Source organism: Electrona antarctica (assembly GCF_951216825.1).
Source record: "Electrona antarctica genome assembly, contig: scaffold_182, whole genome shotgun sequence".
Classification (NCBI taxonomy): domain Eukaryota; kingdom Metazoa; phylum Chordata; class Actinopteri; order Myctophiformes; family Myctophidae; genus Electrona; species Electrona antarctica.
Genome location: NW_027638489.1, coordinates 40,493 through 62,265, shown reverse-complemented (window position 1 = coordinate 62,265; position 21,773 = coordinate 40,493). Strand labels below are relative to the sequence as shown.

The following is a 21,773-nucleotide window of genomic DNA, read 5'->3' as shown; positions in this document are numbered from 1 at the left end:
TCTAGTGTTTAGGGTCAGGGTCACATGATCTAGTGTTTAGGGTCAGGGTCACATGATCTAGTGTTTAGGGTCAGGGTCACATGATCTAGTGTTTAGGGTCAGGGTCACATGATCTAGTGTTTAGGTCACATGATCTAGTGTTTAGGTCACATGATCTAGTGTTTAGGGTCAGGGTCACATGATCTAGTGTTTAGGGTTAGGGTCACATGATCTAGTGTTTAGGGTCAGGGTCACATGATCTAGTGTTTAGGGTCAGGGTCACATGATCTAGTGTTTAGGGTCAGGGTCACATGATCTAGTGTTTAGGGTTAGGGTCACATGATCTAGTGTTTAGGTCACATGATCTAGTGTTTAGGTCACATGATCTAGTGTTTAGGGTCAGGGTCACATGATCTAGTGTTTAGGTCACATGATCTAGTGTTTAGGTCACATGATCTAGTGTTTAGGTCAAACTTCAACTTGTCATAAATTGTGCCTATAGACCAATTATTTGTTTACAAACATTGGGACTGGGCGCACGGGTGACTGTTTCATGTAATCAATTCCCAACAGATCTCCAAACCTGTTGTTTTGGGGAGCGCTGGTTTCAGTCCATTCAACCTCCTCTTGTGAGTTGGCTAGTGAGATGCACCCTAGGAGACATTTATACTTCAAAGCCCAACAGTATTGTACAGAGAACAGCTGATATACAAGCTCACATCGCATCGCAGATGCGACTGTTGTGAGCGTAGAGGTCTGCGTGCGCGACACCATCGCGGGACGAAGTATAAATTATACTTGATGGGCTGCAGGTGCGCGTGCAGCCGTGCACAAATAGGCTCTGCTGCCGTGATCATGAGCGCACCTCCCGTTCTTATGACAGCGACTGGAGGTGTGGTTTTGAGGACAACTGTTTTGAATTGCTATTATTGTTCAAACACAACAGAAACCAAGGATTGTATATTTAAAAGGCGAGAGATCACAATCAAAATCCTAATCATTCTTCCTCCACACTGGGAGAAAAACAGCATCTGAAAGTTTGATGGGGCATTTTTTACACGTGATGCAGTTAGAACTTTTCCATTGCATCTTATGAGAGGTGGTGTTCTTATGCTGCCTTTATGCGCGCGCATGCCGTTTCTTATCACGTCGTCTGATAACTGGATACAATCCCTTGTTTCAGTTTAAAACGACACGCGACAATAAAACATTAATGCATGTCAAAATATATAATAAATCTACACACCCAACAGTTTTATTTACTTTACTCATTTGTGGAAATTGGAAAAAGAACATTGCATGTCAGATAGTCTCTCTAGTCTGACTATAATACGACTCGTACGAAAAAAAACATATTCTTTATATATTCAGGCCAATAGGGTAATTTATAGTTTAGTATAAAAGTAACTATATGGTAATTGATGATTCGAATCATTAATTACCATATAGTTACTTTTATAATGATCATTATAATAATTATGAATCAAAGCTTTGGTTTAAAAAAAAAACAAATAAAACAGTACATCTTCATACCAGGAGGTGTCGCTGTAGGATCACAGTAACAGTACATCCGTGTACCTTTCGTTCGAACGACTTTAAGTCATTTTGCCATTAATTTATTATTCATTTTGGATTTTATTTAGAAAAAACGAAATTAAGGTACACGGATTAAAGTAGACTCCATTAAATAAAAGCATAAACTACAATAAAACAAGAATAAGAATAAGAAGTAGCATACAAAATATATCTGCAAAATTAAAAATTAAAACTGTCTATTTGTGTTTTTATTAATAAGATGATTGTGTGATTGTTTTATTGTCAATAAAGATGTAGAGAAATACAAATAATAATAAAATAAACCCTTGCTGATACACGTGACGTATGAAGGATCCTGTCCAAAAAAGAAGGATGCGACCTGCTACGTCACGTCACGGTCAAAATTCCGGCTGCTCCTCCATGCTAAACTCGGGCGGTGACGTCACAGGCCGTTCCTTCTTCGTGGGGCCGGCTCTCTGCGTGCGCTCTGATTGGACGGTCACGTCACCACGTGGGCGGGCTCTGCTGCGCTCTGATTGGACGGATTCAAACCGTTCGTTGCCCGCTGCTAGTTTGTTTTTTGAGAGAGAGAGAGAGAGAGAGAGAGATTTCAACAGTTTTTATTATAATTAAACATAGTTTAGTTTAATTCCCGCCGGATGAAGATCAGAGAGACAGTTTTAAACTGTTTGTTTTATAATTAAACCTTCAGTTAATTCATCCAGTCTGTCGTTCGTCTCCACAGAGGTGAGCTCAGTGTGTGTGTGAGTGATGCTAACATGCTAACTGGGTCTGTTTTGTTTTCTGTGTTAGCTGTGTGTGTGTGTGTGTGTGTGTGTGTGTGTGTGTGTGTGTGTGTGTGTGTGTGTGTGTGTGTGTGTGTGTGTGTGTGTGTGTGTGTGTGTGTGTGTGTGTGTGTGTGTGGGGTTAGCAGTGAGTGGTGGAATAATAAGTACTCACATTTATTTAAATGTACTTCAGTAACAGTATCCATACTTCAGTAACAGTATCCATACTTCAGTAACAGTATCTATACTTCAGTAACAGTATCCATACTTCAGTAACAGTATCTATACTTCAGTAACAGTATCTATACTTCAGTAACAGTATCCATACTTCAGTAACAGTAACAGTATCCATACTTCAGTAACAGTATCCATACTTCAGTAACAGTAACAGTATCCATACTTCAGTAACAGTATCCATACTTCAGTAACAGTAACAGTATCCATACTTCAGTAACAGTATCCATACTTCAGTAACAGTATCCATACTTCAGTAACAGTATCTATACTTCAGTAACAGTATCCATACTTCAGTAACAGTATCCATACTTCAGTAACAGTATCCATACTTCAGTAACAGTATCCATACTTCAGTAACAGTATCCATACTTCAGTAACAGTATCCATACTTCAGTAACAGTATCTATACTTCAGTAACAGTATCCATACTTCAGTAACAGTATCTATACTTCAGTAACAGTATCCATACTTCAGTAACAGTATCCATACTTCAGTAACAGTATCTATACTTCAGTAACAGTATCCATACTTCAGTAACAGTAACAGTATCCATACTTCAGTAACAGTATCCATACTTCAGTAACAGTAACAGTATCCATACTTCAGTAACAGTATCCATACTTCAGTAACAGTAACAGTATCCATACTTCAGTAACAGTATCCATACTTCAGTAACAGTATCCATACTTCAGTAACAGTATCTATACTTCAGTAACAGTATCTATACTTCAGTAACAGTATCCATACTTCAGTAACAGTATCCATACTTCAGTAACAGTATCCATACTTCAGTAACAGTATCCATACTTCAGTAACAGTATCCATGCTTCAGTAACAGTATCCATACTTCAGTAACAGTATCTATACTTCAGTAACAGTATCTATACTTCAGTAACAGTATCCATACTTCAGTAACAGTATCCATACTTCAGTAACAGTATCCATACTTCAGTAACAGTATCCATACTTCAGTAACAGTATCCATACTTCAGTAACAGTATCCATACTTCAGTAACAGTATCTATACTTCAGTAACAGTATCTATACTTCAGTAACAGTATCCATACTTCAGTAACAGTATACATACTTCAGTAACAGTATCCATACTTCAGTAACAGTATCCATACTTCAGTAACAGTATCTATACTTCAGTAACAGTATCTATACTTCAGTAACAGTATCCATACTTCAGTAACAGTATCCATACTTCAGTAACAGTATCCATACTTCAGTAACAGTATCTATACTTCAGTAACAGTATCTATACTTCAGTAACAGTATCTATACTTCAGTAACAGTATCCATACTTCAGTAACAGTATCCATACTTCAGTAACAGTATCCATACTTCAGTAACAGTATCCATACTTCAGTAACAGTATCCATACTTCAGTAACAGTATCCATACTTCAGTAACAGTATCTATACTTCAGTAACAGTATCTATACTTCAGTAACAGTATCCATACTTCAGTAACAGTATCTATACTTCAGTAACAGTATCTATACTTCAGTAACAGTATCCATACTTCAGTAACAGTATCCATACTTCAGTAACAGTATCCATACTTCAGTAACAGTATCCATACTTCAGTAACAGTATCCATGCTTCAGTAACAGTATCCATACTTCAGTAACAGTATCTATACTTCAGTAACAGTATCTATACTTCAGTAACAGTATCCATACTTCAGTAACAGTATCCATACTTCAGTAACAGTATCCATACTTCAGTAACAGTATCCATACTTCAGTAACAGTATCCATACTTCAGTAACAGTATCCATACTTCAGTAACAGTATCTATACTTCAGTAACAGTATCTATACTTCAGTAACAGTATCCATACTTCAGTAACAGTATCCATACTTCAGTAACAGTATCCATACTTCAGTAACAGTATCTATACTTCAGTAACAGTATCCATACTTCAGTAACAGTATCCATACTTCAGTAACAGTATCCATACTTCAGTAACAGTATCCATACTTCAGTAACAGTATCCATACTTCAGTAACAGTATCCATACTTCAGTAACAGTATCCATACTTCAGTAACAGTATCCATACTTCAGTAACAGTATCCATACTTCAGTAACAGTATCCATACTTCAGTAACAGTATCCATACTTCAGTAACAGTATCCATACTTCAGTAACAGTATCCATACTTCAGTAACAGTATCCATACTTCAGTAACAGTATCCATACTTCAGTAACAGTATCTATACTTCAGTAACAGTATCCATACTTCAGTAACAGTATCCATACTTCAGTAACAGTATCCTATACTTCAGTAACAGTATCCATACTTCAGTAACAGTATCCATACTTCAGTAACAGTATCCATACTTCAGTAACAGTATCCATACTTCAGTAACAGTATCCATGCTTCAGTAACAGTATCCATACTTCAGTAACAGTATCTATACTTCAGTAACAGTATCTATACTTCAGTAACAGTATCCATACTTCAGTAACAGTATCCATACTTCAGTAACAGTATCCATACTTCAGTAACAGTATCTATACTTCAGTAACAGTATCCATACTTCAGTAACAGTATCCATACTTCAGTAACAGTATCCATACTTCAGTAACAGTATCCATACTTCAGTAACAGTATCCATACTTCAGTAACAGTATCCATACTTCAGTAACAGTATCCATACTTCAGTAACAGTATCCATACTTCAGTAACAGTATCCATACTTCAGTAACAGTATCCATACTTCAGTAACAGTATCCATACTTCAGTAACAGTATCCATACTTCAGTAACAGTATCCATACTTCAGTAACAGTATCCATACTTCAGTAACAGTATCATACTCAGTAACAGACTTCAGTAACAGTATCTATACTTCAGTAACAGTATCCATACTTCAGTAACAGTATCCATACTTCAGTAACAGTATCTATACTTCAGTAACAGTATCCATACTTCAGTAACAGTATCCATACTTCAGTAACAGTATCCATACTTCAGTAACAGTATCCATACTTCAGTAACAGTATCCATGCTTCAGTAACAGTATCCATACTTCAGTAACAGTATCTATACTTCAGTAACAGTATCTATACTTCAGTAACAGTATCTATACTTCAGTAACAGTATCCATACTTCAGTAACAGTATCCATACTTCAGTAACAGTATCCATACTTCAGTAACAGTATCCATACTTCAGTAACAGTATCCATACTTCAGTAACAGTATCCATACTTCAGTAACAGTATCTATACTTCAGTAACAGTATCCATACTTCAGTAACAGTATCCATACTTCAGTAACAGTATCCATACTTCAGTAACAGTATCCATACTTCAGTAACAGTATCCATACTTCAGTAACAGTATCCATACTTCAGTAACAGTATCCATACTTCAGTAACAGTATCCATACTTCAGTAACAGTATCCATACTTCAGTAACAGTATCCATACTTCAGTAACAGTATCCATACTTCAGTAACAGTATCCATACTTCAGTAACAGTATCCATACTTCAGTAACAGTATCCATACTTCAGTAACAGTATCCATACTTCAGTAACAGTATCCATACTTCAGTAACAGTATCCATACTTCAGTAACAGTATACATACTTCAGTAACAGTATCCATACTTCAGTAACAGTATGCATACTTCAGTAACAGTATCCATACTTCAGTAACAGTATACATACTTCAGTAACAGTATACATACTTCAGTAACAGTATCCTTACTTCAGTAACAGTATGCATACTTCAGTAACAGTATCCATACTTCAGTAACAGTATCCATACTTCAGTAACAGTATGCATACTTCAGTAACAGTATACATACTTCAGTAACAGTATCCATACTTCAGTAACAGTATACATACTTCAGTAACAGTATCCATACTTCAGTAACAGTATGCATACTTCAGTAACAGTATCCATACTTCAGTAACAGTATACATACTTCAGTAACAGTATACATACTTCAGTAACAGTATCCTTACTTCAGTAACAGTATGCATACTTCAGTAACAGTATCCATACTTCAGTAACAGTATACATACTTCAGTAACAGTATCCATACTTCAGTAACAGTATGCATACTTCAGTAACAGTATACATACTTCAGTAACAGTATCCATACTTCAGTAACAGTATCTATAATTCAGTAACAGTATACATACTTCAGTAACAGTATCCATACTTCAGTAACATTATGCATACTTCAGTAACAGTATACATACTTCAGTAACAGTATGCATACTTCAGTAACAGTATCTATACTTCAGTAACAGTATCCATACTTCAGTAACAGTATGCATACTTCAGTAACAGTATCCATACTTCAGTAACAGTATGCATACTTCAGTAACAGTATACATACTTCAGTAACAGTATCCATACTTCAGTAACAGTATCCATACTTCAGTAACAGTATACATACTTCAGTAACAGTAACAGTATACATACTTCAGTAACAGTATGCATACTTCAGTAACAGTATCCATACTTCAGTAACAGTAACAGTATACATACTTCAGTAACAGTATACATACTTCAGTAACAGTAACAGTATACATACTTCAGTAACAGTATCCATACTTCAGTAACAGTATCCATACTTCAGTAACAGTAACAGTATACATACTTCAGTAACAGTATCCATACTTCAGTAACAGTATCCATACTTCAGTAACAGTAACAGTATACATACTTCAGTAACAGTATGCATACTTCAGTAACAGTATCCATACTTCAGTAACAGTAACAGTATACATACTTCAGTAACAGTATCCATACTTCAGTAACAGTAACAGTATACATACTTCAGTAACAGTATGCATACTTCAGTAACAGTATCCATACTTCAGTAACAGTAACAGTATACATACTTCAGTAACAGTATGCATACTTCAGTAACAGTATCCATACTTCAGTAACAGTATCCATACTTCAGTAACAGTATCCATACTTCAGTAACAGTATACATACTTCAGTAACAGTAACAGTATACATACTTCAGTAACAGTAACAGTATACATACTTCAGTAACAGTAACAGTATACATACTTCAGTAACAGTAACAGTATACATACTTCAGTAACAGTAACAGTATACATACTTCAGTAACAGTAACAGTATGCATACTTCAGTAACAGTATACATACTTCAGTAACAGTAACAGTATACATACTTCAGTAACAGTATGCATACTTCAGTAACAGTAACAGTATACATACTTCAGTAACAGTACAGTATCCATACTTCAGTAACAGTAACAGTATACATACTTCAGTAACAGTATCCATACTTCAGTAACAGTAACAGTATACATACTTCAGTAACAGTAACAGTATACATACTTCAGTAACAGTATCCATACTTCAGTAACAGTATCCATACTTCAGTAACAGTAACAGTATACATACTTCAGTAACAGTAACAGTATACATACTTCAGTAACAGTATCCATACTTCAGTAACAGTAACAGTATACATACTTCAGTAACAGTATACATACTTCAGTAACAGTAACAGTATCCATACTTCAGTAACAGTAACAGTATACATACTTCAGTAACAGTATACATACTTCAGTAACAGTAACAGTATACATACTTCAGTAACAGTATACATACTTCAGTAACAGTAACAGTATACATACTTCAGTAACAGTATCCATACTTCAGTAACAGTAACAGTATACATACTTCAGTAACAGTATGCATACTTCAGTAACAGTAACAGTATACATACTTCAGTAACAGTATACATACTTCAGTAACAGTATACATACTTCAGTAACAGTATACATACTTCAGTAACAGTATACATACTTCAGTAACAGTATACATACTTCAGTAACAGTAACAGTATACATACTTCAGTAACAGTATCCATACTTCAGTAACAGTAACAGTATACATACTTCAGTAACAGTATCCATACTTCAGTAACAGTAACAGTATACATACTTCAGTAACAGTATCCATACTTCAGTAACAGTAACAGTATACATACTTCAGTAACAGTATACATACTTCAGTAACAGTATGCATACTTCAGTAACAGTAACAGTATACATACTTCAGTAACAGTATACATACTTCAGTAACAGTAACAGTATACATACTTCAGTAACAGTATACATACTTCAGTAACAGTAACAGTATACATACTTCAGTAACAGTATCCATACTTCAGTAACAGTATCCATACTTCAGTAACAGTAACAGTATACATACTTCAGTAACAGTATACATACTTCAGTAACAGTAACAGTATGCATACTTCAGTAACAGTAACAGTATACATACTTCAGTAACAGTATACATACTTCAGTAACAGTAACAGTATGCATACTTCAGTAACAGTATCCATACTTCAGTAACAGTATACATACTTCAGTAACAGTAACAGTATGCATACTTCAGTAACAGTATCCATACTTCAGTAACAGTATACATACTTCAGTAACAGTAACAGTATGCATACTTCAGTAACAGTATCCATACTTCAGTAACAGTATCCATACTTCAGTAACAGTAACAGTATACATACTTCAGTAACAGTATGCATACTTCAGTAACAGTATCCATACTTCAGTAACAGTAACAGTATACATACTTCAGTACCAGTATACATACTTCAGTAACAGTAACAGTATCCATACTTCAGTAACAGTATCTATACTTCAGTAACAGTATCTATACTTCAGTAACAGTATCCATACTTCAGTAACAGTATCTATACTTCAGTAACAGTATCCATACTTCAGTAACAGTATCCATACTTCAGTAACAGTATCTATACTTCAGTAACAGTATCCATACTTCAGTAACAGTATCCATACTTCAGTAACAGTATCTATACTTCAGTAACAGTATCCATACTTCAGTAACAGTAACAGTATCCATACTTCAGTAACAGTAACAGTATCCATACTTCAGTAACAGTATCCATACTTCAGTAACAGTATCTATACTTCAGTAACAGTATCCATACTTCAGTAACAGTATCCATACTTCAGTAACAGTATCTATACTTCAGTAACAGTATCCATACTTCAGTAACAGTAACAGTATCCATACTTCAGTAACAGTAACAGTATCCATACTTCAGTAACAGTATCTATACTTCAGTAACAGTATCTATACTTCAGTAACAGTATCCATACTTCAGTAACAGTATCTATACTTCAGTAACAGTATCCATACTTCAGTAACAGTATCCATACTTCAGTAACAGTATCTATACTTCAGTAACAGTATCCATACTTCAGTAACAGTATCCATACTTCAGTAACAGTATCTATACTTCAGTAACAGTATCCATACTTCAGTAACAGTATCTATACTTCAGTAACAGTATCCATACTTCAGTAACAGTATCCATACTTCAGTAACAGTATCCATGCTTCAGTAACAGTATGCATACTTCAGTAACAGTATCTATACTTCAGTAACAGTATCCATACTTCAGTAACAGTATGCATACTTCAGTAACAGTATCCATACTTCAGTAACAGTATGCATACTTCAGTAACAGTATACATACTTCAGTAACAGTATCCATACTTCAGTAACAGTATCCATACTTCAGTAACAGTATCCATACTTCAGTAACAGTATGCATACTTCAGTAACAGTAACAGTATGCATACTTCAGTAGCATACTTCAGTAACAGTATCCATACTTCAGTAACAGTAACAGTATACATACTTCAGTAACAGTATACATACTTCAGTAACAGTATACATACTTCAGTAACAGTATACATACTTCAGTAACAGTAACAGTATACATACTTCAGTAACAGTATACATACTTCAGTAACAGTATGCATACTTCAGTAACAGTATCCATACTTCAGTAACAGTAACAGTATACATACTTCAGTAACAGTATACATACTTCAGTAACAGTATCCATACTTCAGTAACAGTATCCATACTTCAGTAACAGTAACAGTATGCATACTTCAGTAACAGTATCCATACTTCAGTAACAGTAACAGTATACATACTTCAGTAACAGTATCCATACTTCAGTAACAGTAACAGTATACATACTTCAGTAACAGTATCCATACTTCAGTAACAGTAACAGTATACATACTTCAGTAACAGTATCCATACTTCAGTAACAGTAACAGTATACATACTTCAGTAACAGTATCCATACTTCAGTAACAGTAACAGTATACATACTTCAGTAACAGTATGCATACTTCAGTAACAGTATCCATACTTCAGTAACAGTAACAGTATACATACTTCAGTAACAGTATGCATACTTCAGTAACAGTATGCATACTTCAGTAACAGTATCCATACTTCAGTAACAGTATCCATACTTCAGTAACAGTATACATACTTCAGTAACAGTAACAGTATACATACTTCAGTAACAGTATGCATACTTCAGTAACAGTAACAGTATACATACTTCAGTAACAGTAACAGTATACATACTTCAGTAACAGTATCCATACTTCAGTAACAGTAACAGTATACATACTTCAGTAACAGTAACAGTATACATACTTCAGTAACAGTATCCATACTTCAGTAACAGTAACAGTATACATACTTCAGTAACAGTAACAGTATACATACTTCAGTAACAGTATACATACTTCAGTAACAGTAACAGTATACATACTTCAGTAACAGTATCCATACTTCAGTAACAGTAACAGTATACATACTTCAGTAACAGTATACATACTTCAGTAACAGTAACAGTATGCATACTTCAGTAACAGTATCCATACTTCAGTAACAGTATACATACTTCAGTAACAGTAACAGTATGCATACTTCAGTAACAGTATCCATACTTCAGTAACAGTATCCATACTTCAGTAACAGTAACAGTATACATACTTCAGTAACAGTATCCATACTTCAGTAACAGTATCCATACTTCAGTAACAGTAACAGTATACATACTTCAGTAACAGTATGCATACTTCAGTAACAGTAACAGTATACATACTTCAGTAACAGTATGCATACTTCAGTAACAGTAACAGTATGCATACTTCAGTAACAGTATACATACTTCAGTAACAGTAACAGTATACATACTTCAGTAACAGTATGCATACTTCAGTAACAGTAACAGTATGCATACTTCAGTAACAGTATACATACTTCAGTAACAGTAACAGTATCCATACTTCAGTAACAGTATCCATACTTCAGTAACAGTAACAGTATACATACTTCAGTAACAGTATGCATACTTCAGTAACAGTAACAGTATACATACTTCAGTAACAGTATGCATACTTCAGTAACAGTATGCATACTTCAGTAACAGTATACATACTTCAGTAACAGTATACATACTTCAGTAACAGTAACAGTATCCATACTTCAGTAACAGTATCTATACTTCAGTAACAGTATCCATACTTCAGTAACAGTATCTATACTTCAGTAACAGTATCCATACTTCAGTAACAGTATCCATACTTCAGTAACAGTATCCATGCTTCAGTAACAGTATGCATACTTCAGTAACAGTATACATACTTCAGTAACAGTATCCATACTTCAGTAACAGTATACATACTTCAGTAACAGTATCTATACTTCAGTAACAGTATCCATACTTCAGTAACAGTATCCATACTTCAGTAACAGTATACATACTTCAGTAACAGTATCTATACTTCAGTAACAGTATCCATACTTCAGTAACAGTATCCATACTTCAGTAACAGTATCCATACTTCAGTAACAGTATCTATACTTCAGTAACAGTATCCATACTTCAGTAACAGTATCCATACTTCAGTAACAGTATCTATACTTCAGTAACAGTATACATACTTCAGTAACAGTATCCATACTTCAGTAACAGTATCCATACTTCAGTAACAGTATACATACTTCAGTAACAGTATCTATACTTCAGTAACAGTATCCATACTTCAGTAACAGTATCCATACTTCAGTAACAGTATCCATACTTCAGTAACAGTATCTATACTTCAGTAACAGTATCCATACTTCAGTAACAGTATCCATACTTCAGTAACAGTATCTATACTTCAGTAACAGTATACATACTTCAGTAACAGTATCCATACTTCAGTAACAGTATCTATACTTCAGTAACAGTATCCATACTTCAGTAACAGTATCTATACTTCAGTAACAGTATACATACTTCAGTAACAGTATCCATACTTCAGTAACAGTATCTATACTTCAGTAACAGTATCCATACTTCAGTAACAGTATCCATACTTCAGTAACAGTATCTATACTTCAGTAACAGTATACATACTTCAGTAACAGTATCTATACTTCAGTAACAGTATCCATACTTCAGTAACAGTATCCATACTTCAGTAACAGTATCCATACTTCAGTAACAGTATCTATACTTCAGTAACAGTATCCATACTTCAGTAACAGTATCCATACTTCAGTAACAGTATCCATGCTTCAGTAACAGTATCCATACTTCAGTAACAGTATCCATGCTTCAGTAACAGTATGCATACTTCAGTAACAGTATACATACTTCAGTAACAGTATCTATACTTCAGTAACAGTATCCATACTTCAGTAACAGTATCCATACTTCAGTAACAGTATACATACTTCAGTAACAGTATCCATGCTTCAGTAACAGTATACATACTTCAGTAACAGTATCCATGCTTCAGTAACAGTATGCATACTTCAGTAACAGTATACATACTTCAGTAACAGTATCTATACTTCAGTAACAGTATCCATACTTCAGTAACAGTATCCATACTTCAGTAACAGTATACATACTTCAGTAACAGTATCCATACTTCAGTAACAGTATACATACTTCAGTAACAGTATGCATACTTCAGTAACAGTAACAGTATACATACTTCAGTAACAGTATGCATACTTCAGTAACAGTATGCATACTTCAGTAACAGTATCCATACTTCAGTAACAGTATGCATACTTCAGTAACAGTATCCATACTTCAGTAACAGTATGCATACTTCAGTAACAGTATCCATACTTCAGTAACAGTATACATACTTCAGTAACAGTAACAGTATCCATACTTCAGTAACAGTATGCATACTTCAGTAACAGTATCCATACTTCAGTAACAGTATGCATACTTCAGTAACAGTATCCATACTTCAGTAACAGTATGCATACTTCAGTAACAGTATGCATACTTCAGTAACAGTATCCATACTTCAGTAACAGTATACATACTTCAGTAACAGTATGCATACTTCAGTAACAGTATCCATACTTCAGTAACAGTATCCATACTTCAGTAACAGTATCCATACTTCAGTAACAGTATGCATACTTCAGTAACAGTATACATACTTCAGTAACAGTATCCATACTTCAGTAACAGTATGCATACTTCAGTAACAGTATCCATACTTCAGTAACAGTATGCATACTTCAGTAACAGTATGCATACTTCAGTAACAGTATGCATACTTCAGTAACAGTATGCATACTTCAGTAACAGTATACATACTTCAGTAACAGTATCCATACTTCAGTAACAGTATGCATACTTCAGTAACAGTATCCATACTTCAGTAACAGTATACATACTTCAGTAACAGTATCCATACTTCAGTAACAGTATACATACTTCAGTAACAGTATCCATACTTCAGTAACAGTATCCATACTTCAGTAACAGTATCCATACTTCAGTAACAGTATCCATACTTCAGTAACAGTATCCATACTTCAGTAACAGTATACATACTTCAGTAACAGTATCCATACTTCAGTAACAGTATCCATACTTCAGTAACAGTATCCATACTTCAGTAACAGTATCCATACTTCAGTAACAGTATCCATACTTCAGTAACAGTATGCATACTTCAGTAACAGTATCCATACTTCAGTAACAGTATACATACTTCAGTAACAGTATCCATACTTCAGTAACAGTATACATACTTCAGTAACAGTATCCATACTTCAGTAACAGTATGCATACTTCAGTAACAGTATCCATACTTCAGTAACAGTATCCATACTTCAGTAACAGTATACATACTTCAGTAACAGTATCCATGTAACAGTATCCATACTTCAGTAACAGTATCCATACTTCAGTAACAGTATCCATACTTCAGTAACAGTATCCATACTGCAGTAACAGTATCCATGTAACAGTATCCATACTTCAGTAACAGTATCCATACTTCAGTAACAGTATACATACTTCAGTAACAGTATCCATGTAACAGTATCCATACTTCAGTAACAGTATCCATACTTCAGTAACAGTATCCATACTTCAGTAACAGTATCCATACTTCAGTAACAGTATCCATACTTCAGTAACAGTATCCATACTTCAGTAACAGTATCCATACTTCAGTAACAGTATCCATACTTCAGTAACAGTATCCATACTTCAGTAACAGTATCCATACTTCAGTAACAGTATCCATACTTCAGTAACAGTATCCATACTTCAGTAACAGTATCTATACTTCAGTAACAGTACCCATACTTCAGTAACAGTATCCATACTTCAGTAACAGTATCCATACTTCAGTAACAGTATCCATACTTCAGTAACAGTATCCATACTTCAGTTTAGCCGTAATTTGCAACTCTAGATTGTTTTAATAATGTGCCAGACAGATGAACACTGCTCTTCATTGTGATTTAGTCTTTTGTTTTATAATAATAATGATAATAATAATAATAATAGCTCAGATTTATATAGCGCTTTTCTAAGTACCCAAAGCGCTTTACATAAAACAGTTGGGCAGTTCATTCCAGAGTCCACACATTAAATCTTCATTGTGATTGATGTGTCCAGATGGAACAGGAAGTGGACAGACGTCAACAGGAAGTGGACGACCTGAAGACGGACCTGAGTTCAAAGCCTAAGGTTGTTGTCGTTGTTGTTAGTTCTGGAGCTCTCTACAAACACACACAACAAACACACACACACACACACACACACACACACACACACACACACACACACACACACACACACACACACACACACACACACACACACACAGCTCACAGGGTTCGAAATAAAGTTCTAAACGTTGAACTTCCTGTCCTCAACAGGAACTATTGAAGGTGTTCCTCCGCGTGCGACCTCTGACCCCCAGCGAGGCTGAACAGGGAGAGGACCAGGTACGCTTTAGTTCTCATCCTTTAGTTCTTATCCTAGGAGAGGACCAGGTACGCTTTAGTTCTCATCCTTTAGTTCTTATCCTAGGAGAGGACCAGGTACGCTTTAGTTCTCATCCTTTAGTTCTTATCCTAGGAGAGGACCAGGTACGCTTTAGTTCTCATCCTTTAGTTCTTATCCTAGGAGAGGACCAGGTACGCTTTAGTTCTCATCCTTTAGTTCTGATCCTTTAGTTCTCATCCTTTAGTTCTGATCCTTTAGTTCTCATCCTTTAGTTCTGATCCTTTAGTTCTCATCCTTTAGTTCTGATCCTTTAGTTCTGATCCTTTAGTTCTGATCCTTTAGTTCTCATCCTTTAGTTCTGATCCTTTAGTTCTGATCCTTTAGTTCTGATCCTTTAGTTCTCATCCTTTAGTTCTCATCCTTTAGTTCTCATCCTTTAGTTCTCATCCTTTAGTTCTGATCCTTTAGTTCTCATCCTTTAGTTCTCATCCTTTAGTTCTGATCCTTTAGTTCTCATCCTTTAGTTCTGATCCTTTAGTTCTGATCCTTTAGTTCTCATCCTTTAGTTCTCATCCTTTAGTTCTCATCCTTTAGTTCTGATCCTTTAGTTCTCATCCTTTAGTTCTCATCCTTTAGTTCTCATCCTTTAGTTCTGATCCTTTAGTTCTCATCCTTTAGTTCTCATCCTTTAGTTCTCATCCTTTAGTTCTGATCCTTTAGTTCTCATCCTTTAGTTCTCATCCTTTAGTTCTGATCCTCGTAAATCCTTTCCGTTTAAAAGTATTTCAAATGTTTAACCCATTTAGGCCTGACGTCAGAATCTCAAAAATGTCTTCTAAATCCTGACAGTTTTCTGAAATACCCTATGTTTCTATATCAGTGGTCAAGGACCCCAAAAAATATCTGTAATTGGCCTCTGACCCCCATCTGAAAATATGTTTCCATTCAGGACTGTGTAAACGTTGAGTTGTTTCCATTCAGGACTGTGTAAACGTTGTGTTTCCATTCAGGACTGTGTAAACGTTGAGTTGTTTCCATTCAGGACTGTGTAAACGTTGTGTTTCCATTCAGGACTGTGTAAACGTTGAGTTGTTTCCATTCAGGACTGTAAACGTTGTGTTTCCATTCAGGACTGTGTAAACGTTGTGTTTCCATTCAGGACTGTGTAAACGTTGAGTTGTTTCCATTCAGGACTGTGTAAACGTTGAGGTGTTTCCATTCAGGACTGTGTAAACGTTGAGCCTCCAGACAGCGTCCTGTTGAAGCCTCCTCTCTCTAGACTCAGCGATAAGTCTCTGAGTCTCACCGGACAACGCTTCCACTTCTCCAAGGTGGGATGTTTATTGTTGTTGTTGTTGGATCTAGTAGAACTAGGAGAGATTGGTACATTAACACATTGAGAGCCCACGCAAAACTGCCCAAAATCACTTTCACCTAGAAAATCTATTCACATTTTTTATAATTCAGCTGACTGTGGAGACACATGCTGGAACTTTTTACTTTGAAATGTTTTATAGTTTCTGAGTTATTTAATTTAAACGCCAAATGCATTCTCAATGGCGAAAACACAAACTTTGGCACCACGTGTTAAAAAAAAAAAAAAAAAAGTGTTTTGATTTTTCTGATTTCTTTTAATCACGTCCACAGACGTCTTGGGCTATGCACGTGCGGTAATACCCAGGACGTCCACAGACGTTTTGGGCACAAAATGTGTTAACACATTTTAGACCTGAGGACGATTCTACAAAATTAATGTCTTCTAAATCCTGACAGTTTTCTGAAAACCCTCATGTTTCTGTCAGCGGTTCTCAATCTATTTCACGTCAAGGACCCCCAGAATTATCTGTATTCTGCCGCCGACCCCCATCTGAAAATGTGTAGTTCCAGGGACTTCCAGTAGCGCGGCACTCGGTGCAGCGCTATGAGCTTGTAGATCTGTTCCTGTTCTCACAACGTTTCACATCATATGGTGTGAAAATCATGATCCGTTGTGGGATTTCCTCTGTTTTTGCTTTAACCCGTGTGTGGTGTGCATGTGTGCGTGCGTGCGTGCGTGCGTGCGTGCGTGCGTGCGTGCGTGCGTGCGTGCGTGCGTGCGTGCGTGCGTGTGTGTGTGCGTGCAGGTGTATGGCCCAGAGGTCAGTCAGAAGGCTCTCTTTGAAGGGACGGTGAAGGATTCGGTCAGAGACGTTCTGGAGGGTCAGGATTCTCTGGTTTTCACCTACGGAGTCTCCAACGCTGGGAAGACCTTCACCTTCCTGGGTGAGTTAACTAGTCTTCACCTTCCTGGGTGAGTTAACTAGTCTTCACCTTCCTGGGTGAGTTAACTAGTCTTCACCTTCTTGGGTGAGTTAACTAGTCTTCACCTTCCTGGGTGAGTTAACTAGTCTTCACCTTCCTGGGTGAGTTAACTAGTCTTCACCTTCCTGGGTGAGTTAACTAGTCTTCACCTTCCTGGGTGAGTTAACTAGTCTTCACCTTCCTGGGTGAGTTAACTAGACCTTCACCTTCCTGGGTGTGTTAACTAGTCTTCACCTTCCTGGGTGGGTTAACTAGACCTTCACCTTCCTGGGTGAGTTAACTAGTCTTCACCTTCCTGGGTGAGTTAACTAACCTTCACCTTCCTGGGTGAGTTAACTAGACCTTCACCTTCCTGGGTGAGTTAACTAGACCTTCACCTTCCTGGGTGAGTTAACTAGTCTTCACCTTCCTGGGTGAGTTAACTAGTCTTCACCTTCCTGGGTGAGTTAACTAGTCTTCACCTTCCTGGGTGAGTTAACTAGCCTTCACCTTCCTGGGTGAGTTAACTAGCCTTCACCTTCCTGGGTGAGTTAACTAGCCTTCACCTTCCTGGGTGAGTTAACTAGTCTTCACCTTCCTGGGTGAGTTAACTAGTCTTCACCTTCCTGGGTGAGTTAACTAGCCTTCACCTTCCTGGGTGAGTTAACTAGCCTTCACCTTCCTGGGTGAGTTAACTAGTCTTCACCTCCCTGGGTGAGTTAACTAGTCTTCACCGTCCTGGGTGAGTTAACTAGACCTTCACCTTCCTGGGTGAGTTAACTAGACCTTCACCTTCCTGGGTGAGTTAACTAGTCTTCACCTCCCTGGGTGAGTTAACTAGTCTTCACCTCCCTGGGTGAGTTAACTAGTCTTCACCTTCCTGGGTGAGTTAACTAGACCTTCACCTTCCTGGGTGAGTTAACTAGTCTTCACCTTCCTGGGTGAGTTAACTAGACCTTCACCTTCCTGGGTGAGTTAACTAGTCTTCACCTTCCTGGGTGAGTTAACTAGACCTTCACCTTCCTAGGTGAGTTAACTAGTCTTGGTGAATGTGGGAAGTGAGGACGCTGGCGTTGACTGTTCACCGCTTCACCTCCCAATGTATGAATGAATGGACCGTTGTAAAGCGCTTTGAGTAAACACGTAGTGCATAGAAAAGCGCTATAAAAATGCAATCTATTATTATTGAGTGGTGTAAACCACTCCTACAACTGGCTTTTGTGTGCAGAAAAAATGAGCATGGTTGCTATGTTCAAAATAATTTCTGACGTAATTAAATCACACCCGGGTGAACTGGATGACCATAGCAACCATGCTCATTTTCTCTTCACAAAAAATGCCAGTTGTGAAATCACATCCAGGTGTGATTTCATTACGTCAGATCAGAGCTGATCAGGCTATATAATACCTTACCTTATATAGGAAAGTGGTCACTCAGTTCACCCGGGTGTGATTTCATTACGTCAGACATTACGTCAGACCACAGCTGACCATGCTATATAAAACCTTACACCACTCAGTTCACACGGGTGTGATTTTTATTATTAATGCCTACATTGTAAATTGCAGGCTCAGAGGGGTCGTCAGCGGGCGTGCTGCCTCGGTCTCTCAGCCTCCTCTTCAGCCTCATGGAGGGCAGAGTGTCCACTCAGACCACCCTGAAGCCTCACCGCTCTAGAGACGTCATCACACTGACCCCAGACCAGCAGACCCAGGAGAGGAGATACAAGAGGACCCTGTTCAGAGAGGTAATACTGACCCCAGACCAGCCAATAGGACCCTGTTCAGAGAGGTAATACTGACCCCAGACCAGCCAATAGGACCCTGTTCAGAGAGGTAATACTGACCCCAGACCAGCCAATAGGACCCTGTTCAGAGAGGTAATACTAACCCCAGACCAGCCAATAGGACCCTGTTCAGAGAGGTAATACTGACCCCAGACCAGCCAATAGGACCCTGTTCAGAGAGGTAATACTGACCCCAGACCAGCCAATAGGACCCTGTTCAGAGAGGTAATACTGACCCCAGACCAGCCAATAGGACCCTGTTCAGAGAGGTAATACTGACCCCAGACCAGCCAATAGGACCCTGTTCAGAGAGGTAATACTGACCCCAGACCAGCCAATAGGAGCCTGTTCAGAGAGGTAATACTGACCCCAGATCAGCCAATAGGAGCCTGTTCAGAGAGGTAATACTGACCCCAGATCAGCCAATAGGAGAGAGAGAGAGAGAGAGATGCTTAGAGTTTACACTAGATGAAGTAGGAATGCTAACGTTTAAACACCAACGTACCGAAACAATGTCATTCATTAGTAAACAATATTATCCTGAAATATCTCATTCTGGCCAATCACAGTTTGCGTCCTCACTTTTATCTTCAATATTATGTACTTTGCTCAGCCAATTAAATCATCGCTATGGGGTGATCAGCCAATCACAAGGCAATGTTTGTGTTATTAGACATGTTATTAACAGGTTGGAGGCCCCAGACAGAGATCACCGTCAAGTCCAAGTGCACGGTCAGTTGCCCGAGACGGAGATTGATAAATAGGACGGAGATTAATGATATCAAAACCGGTCGCATCGCTCCACAGCCTGGGAGCGCTTGTTGCCCAATCCTCGGTGTTGCACAACAGTGACACGTCATCGAAAATGTTCCCTGCCTGTTTAGTGGACGAAAACAAAAATCTTAAAACGTTCATAACTCGCGATCTAAATCATCCCGTTGTTGTCGATCGACTCTAGAGTGGTGTGGCTATTGTTAGCTGCTACACAGACATTCACAACAACTTCCGGTCCCCCGGTAAGGGTCCGGGCGCTATAAATGATGGGCACATTTTATTAATTGATTAAATAGCTCCGGGGCCTCAATGTGTTAAACATGTTATTGTTCATATTCTGTCCTTCAGATTGTCAGAAGACCCAGACCTCATGTTATTAAACATGTTATTGTTCATGTTATTAAACATGTTATGGTTCATATTCCAGACCTCATGTTATTAAACATGTTATGGTTCATATTCCAGACCTCATGGTATTAAACATGTTATGGTTCATATTCCAGACCTCATGTTATTAAACATGTTATGGTTCATATTCCAGACCTCATGGTATTAACATGTTATGGTTCATATTCCAGACCTCATGGTATTAACATGTTATGGTTCATATTCCAGACCTCATGGTATTAACATGTTATGGTTCATATTCCAGACCTCATGTTATGGTTCATATTCCAGACCTCATGGTATTAACATGTTATGGTTCATATTCCAGACCTCATGGTATTAACATGTTATGGTTCATAGTCCAGACCTCATGGTATTAACATGTTATGGTTCATATTCCAGACCTCATGGTATTAACATGTTATGGTTCATATTCCAGACCCAGACCCAGACGAGCAGGACCACCCTGGAAGGTATGTGCTGTTCAATAACCCAATCAGACCCGAGGCCCATTCTACGAAAAGTCTTCTAAATCCTGACAGTGTTCTGAATAGCCTCATGTTTCTATATCAGTGGTTGCTCAACCTATTTCATGTCAAGGACCCCCAGAATTATCTATATTTGCCTGCGGACCCCCATCTGAAAATATGTAGTTCCAGGGACCTCCTCCCAGAAGCAAAGATTTGAGTTAAAAACGTTCGCTCTGAAAGAATATATATTCAAAAGATTTGCCCCCAAAATGTTTACGATTTTTCCCAAAAAATAGCAGATCTACAAGCTCATAGCGCGGCACTCGGTGCCACGCTATGAGCTTGTAGATCTGCTATTTTTCAACAGCTAAAGTATAACATAATGCTTTAAAACCC

The 21,773-nt window shown here is 37.3% G+C and overlaps 1 protein-coding gene across 1 annotated transcript in view; it reads left to right on the top strand.

Moving 5' to 3' along the window:
- Positions 1 to 2,107: 2,107 nt before the first annotated feature.
- Positions 2,108 to 21,773, top strand: part of LOC306918038 (kinesin-like protein KIF20B) — a gene marked incomplete at its 3' end in the record, with an annotated part of 55,439 nt that continues 35,773 nt past the window's right edge. Inside the window, exons 1-7 of the mRNA XM_079530933.1 lie at positions 2,108 to 2,262; positions 15,347 to 15,418; positions 15,610 to 15,678; positions 16,903 to 17,010; positions 17,803 to 17,941; positions 19,529 to 19,707; positions 21,347 to 21,380. Of these exons, the coding sequence (XP_079387059.1) occupies positions 15,347 to 15,418; positions 15,610 to 15,678; positions 16,903 to 17,010; positions 17,803 to 17,941; positions 19,529 to 19,707; positions 21,347 to 21,380 (601 nt within the window). The remainder of the gene's footprint in view (positions 2,263 to 15,346; positions 15,419 to 15,609; positions 15,679 to 16,902; positions 17,011 to 17,802; positions 17,942 to 19,528; positions 19,708 to 21,346; positions 21,381 to 21,773) is intronic.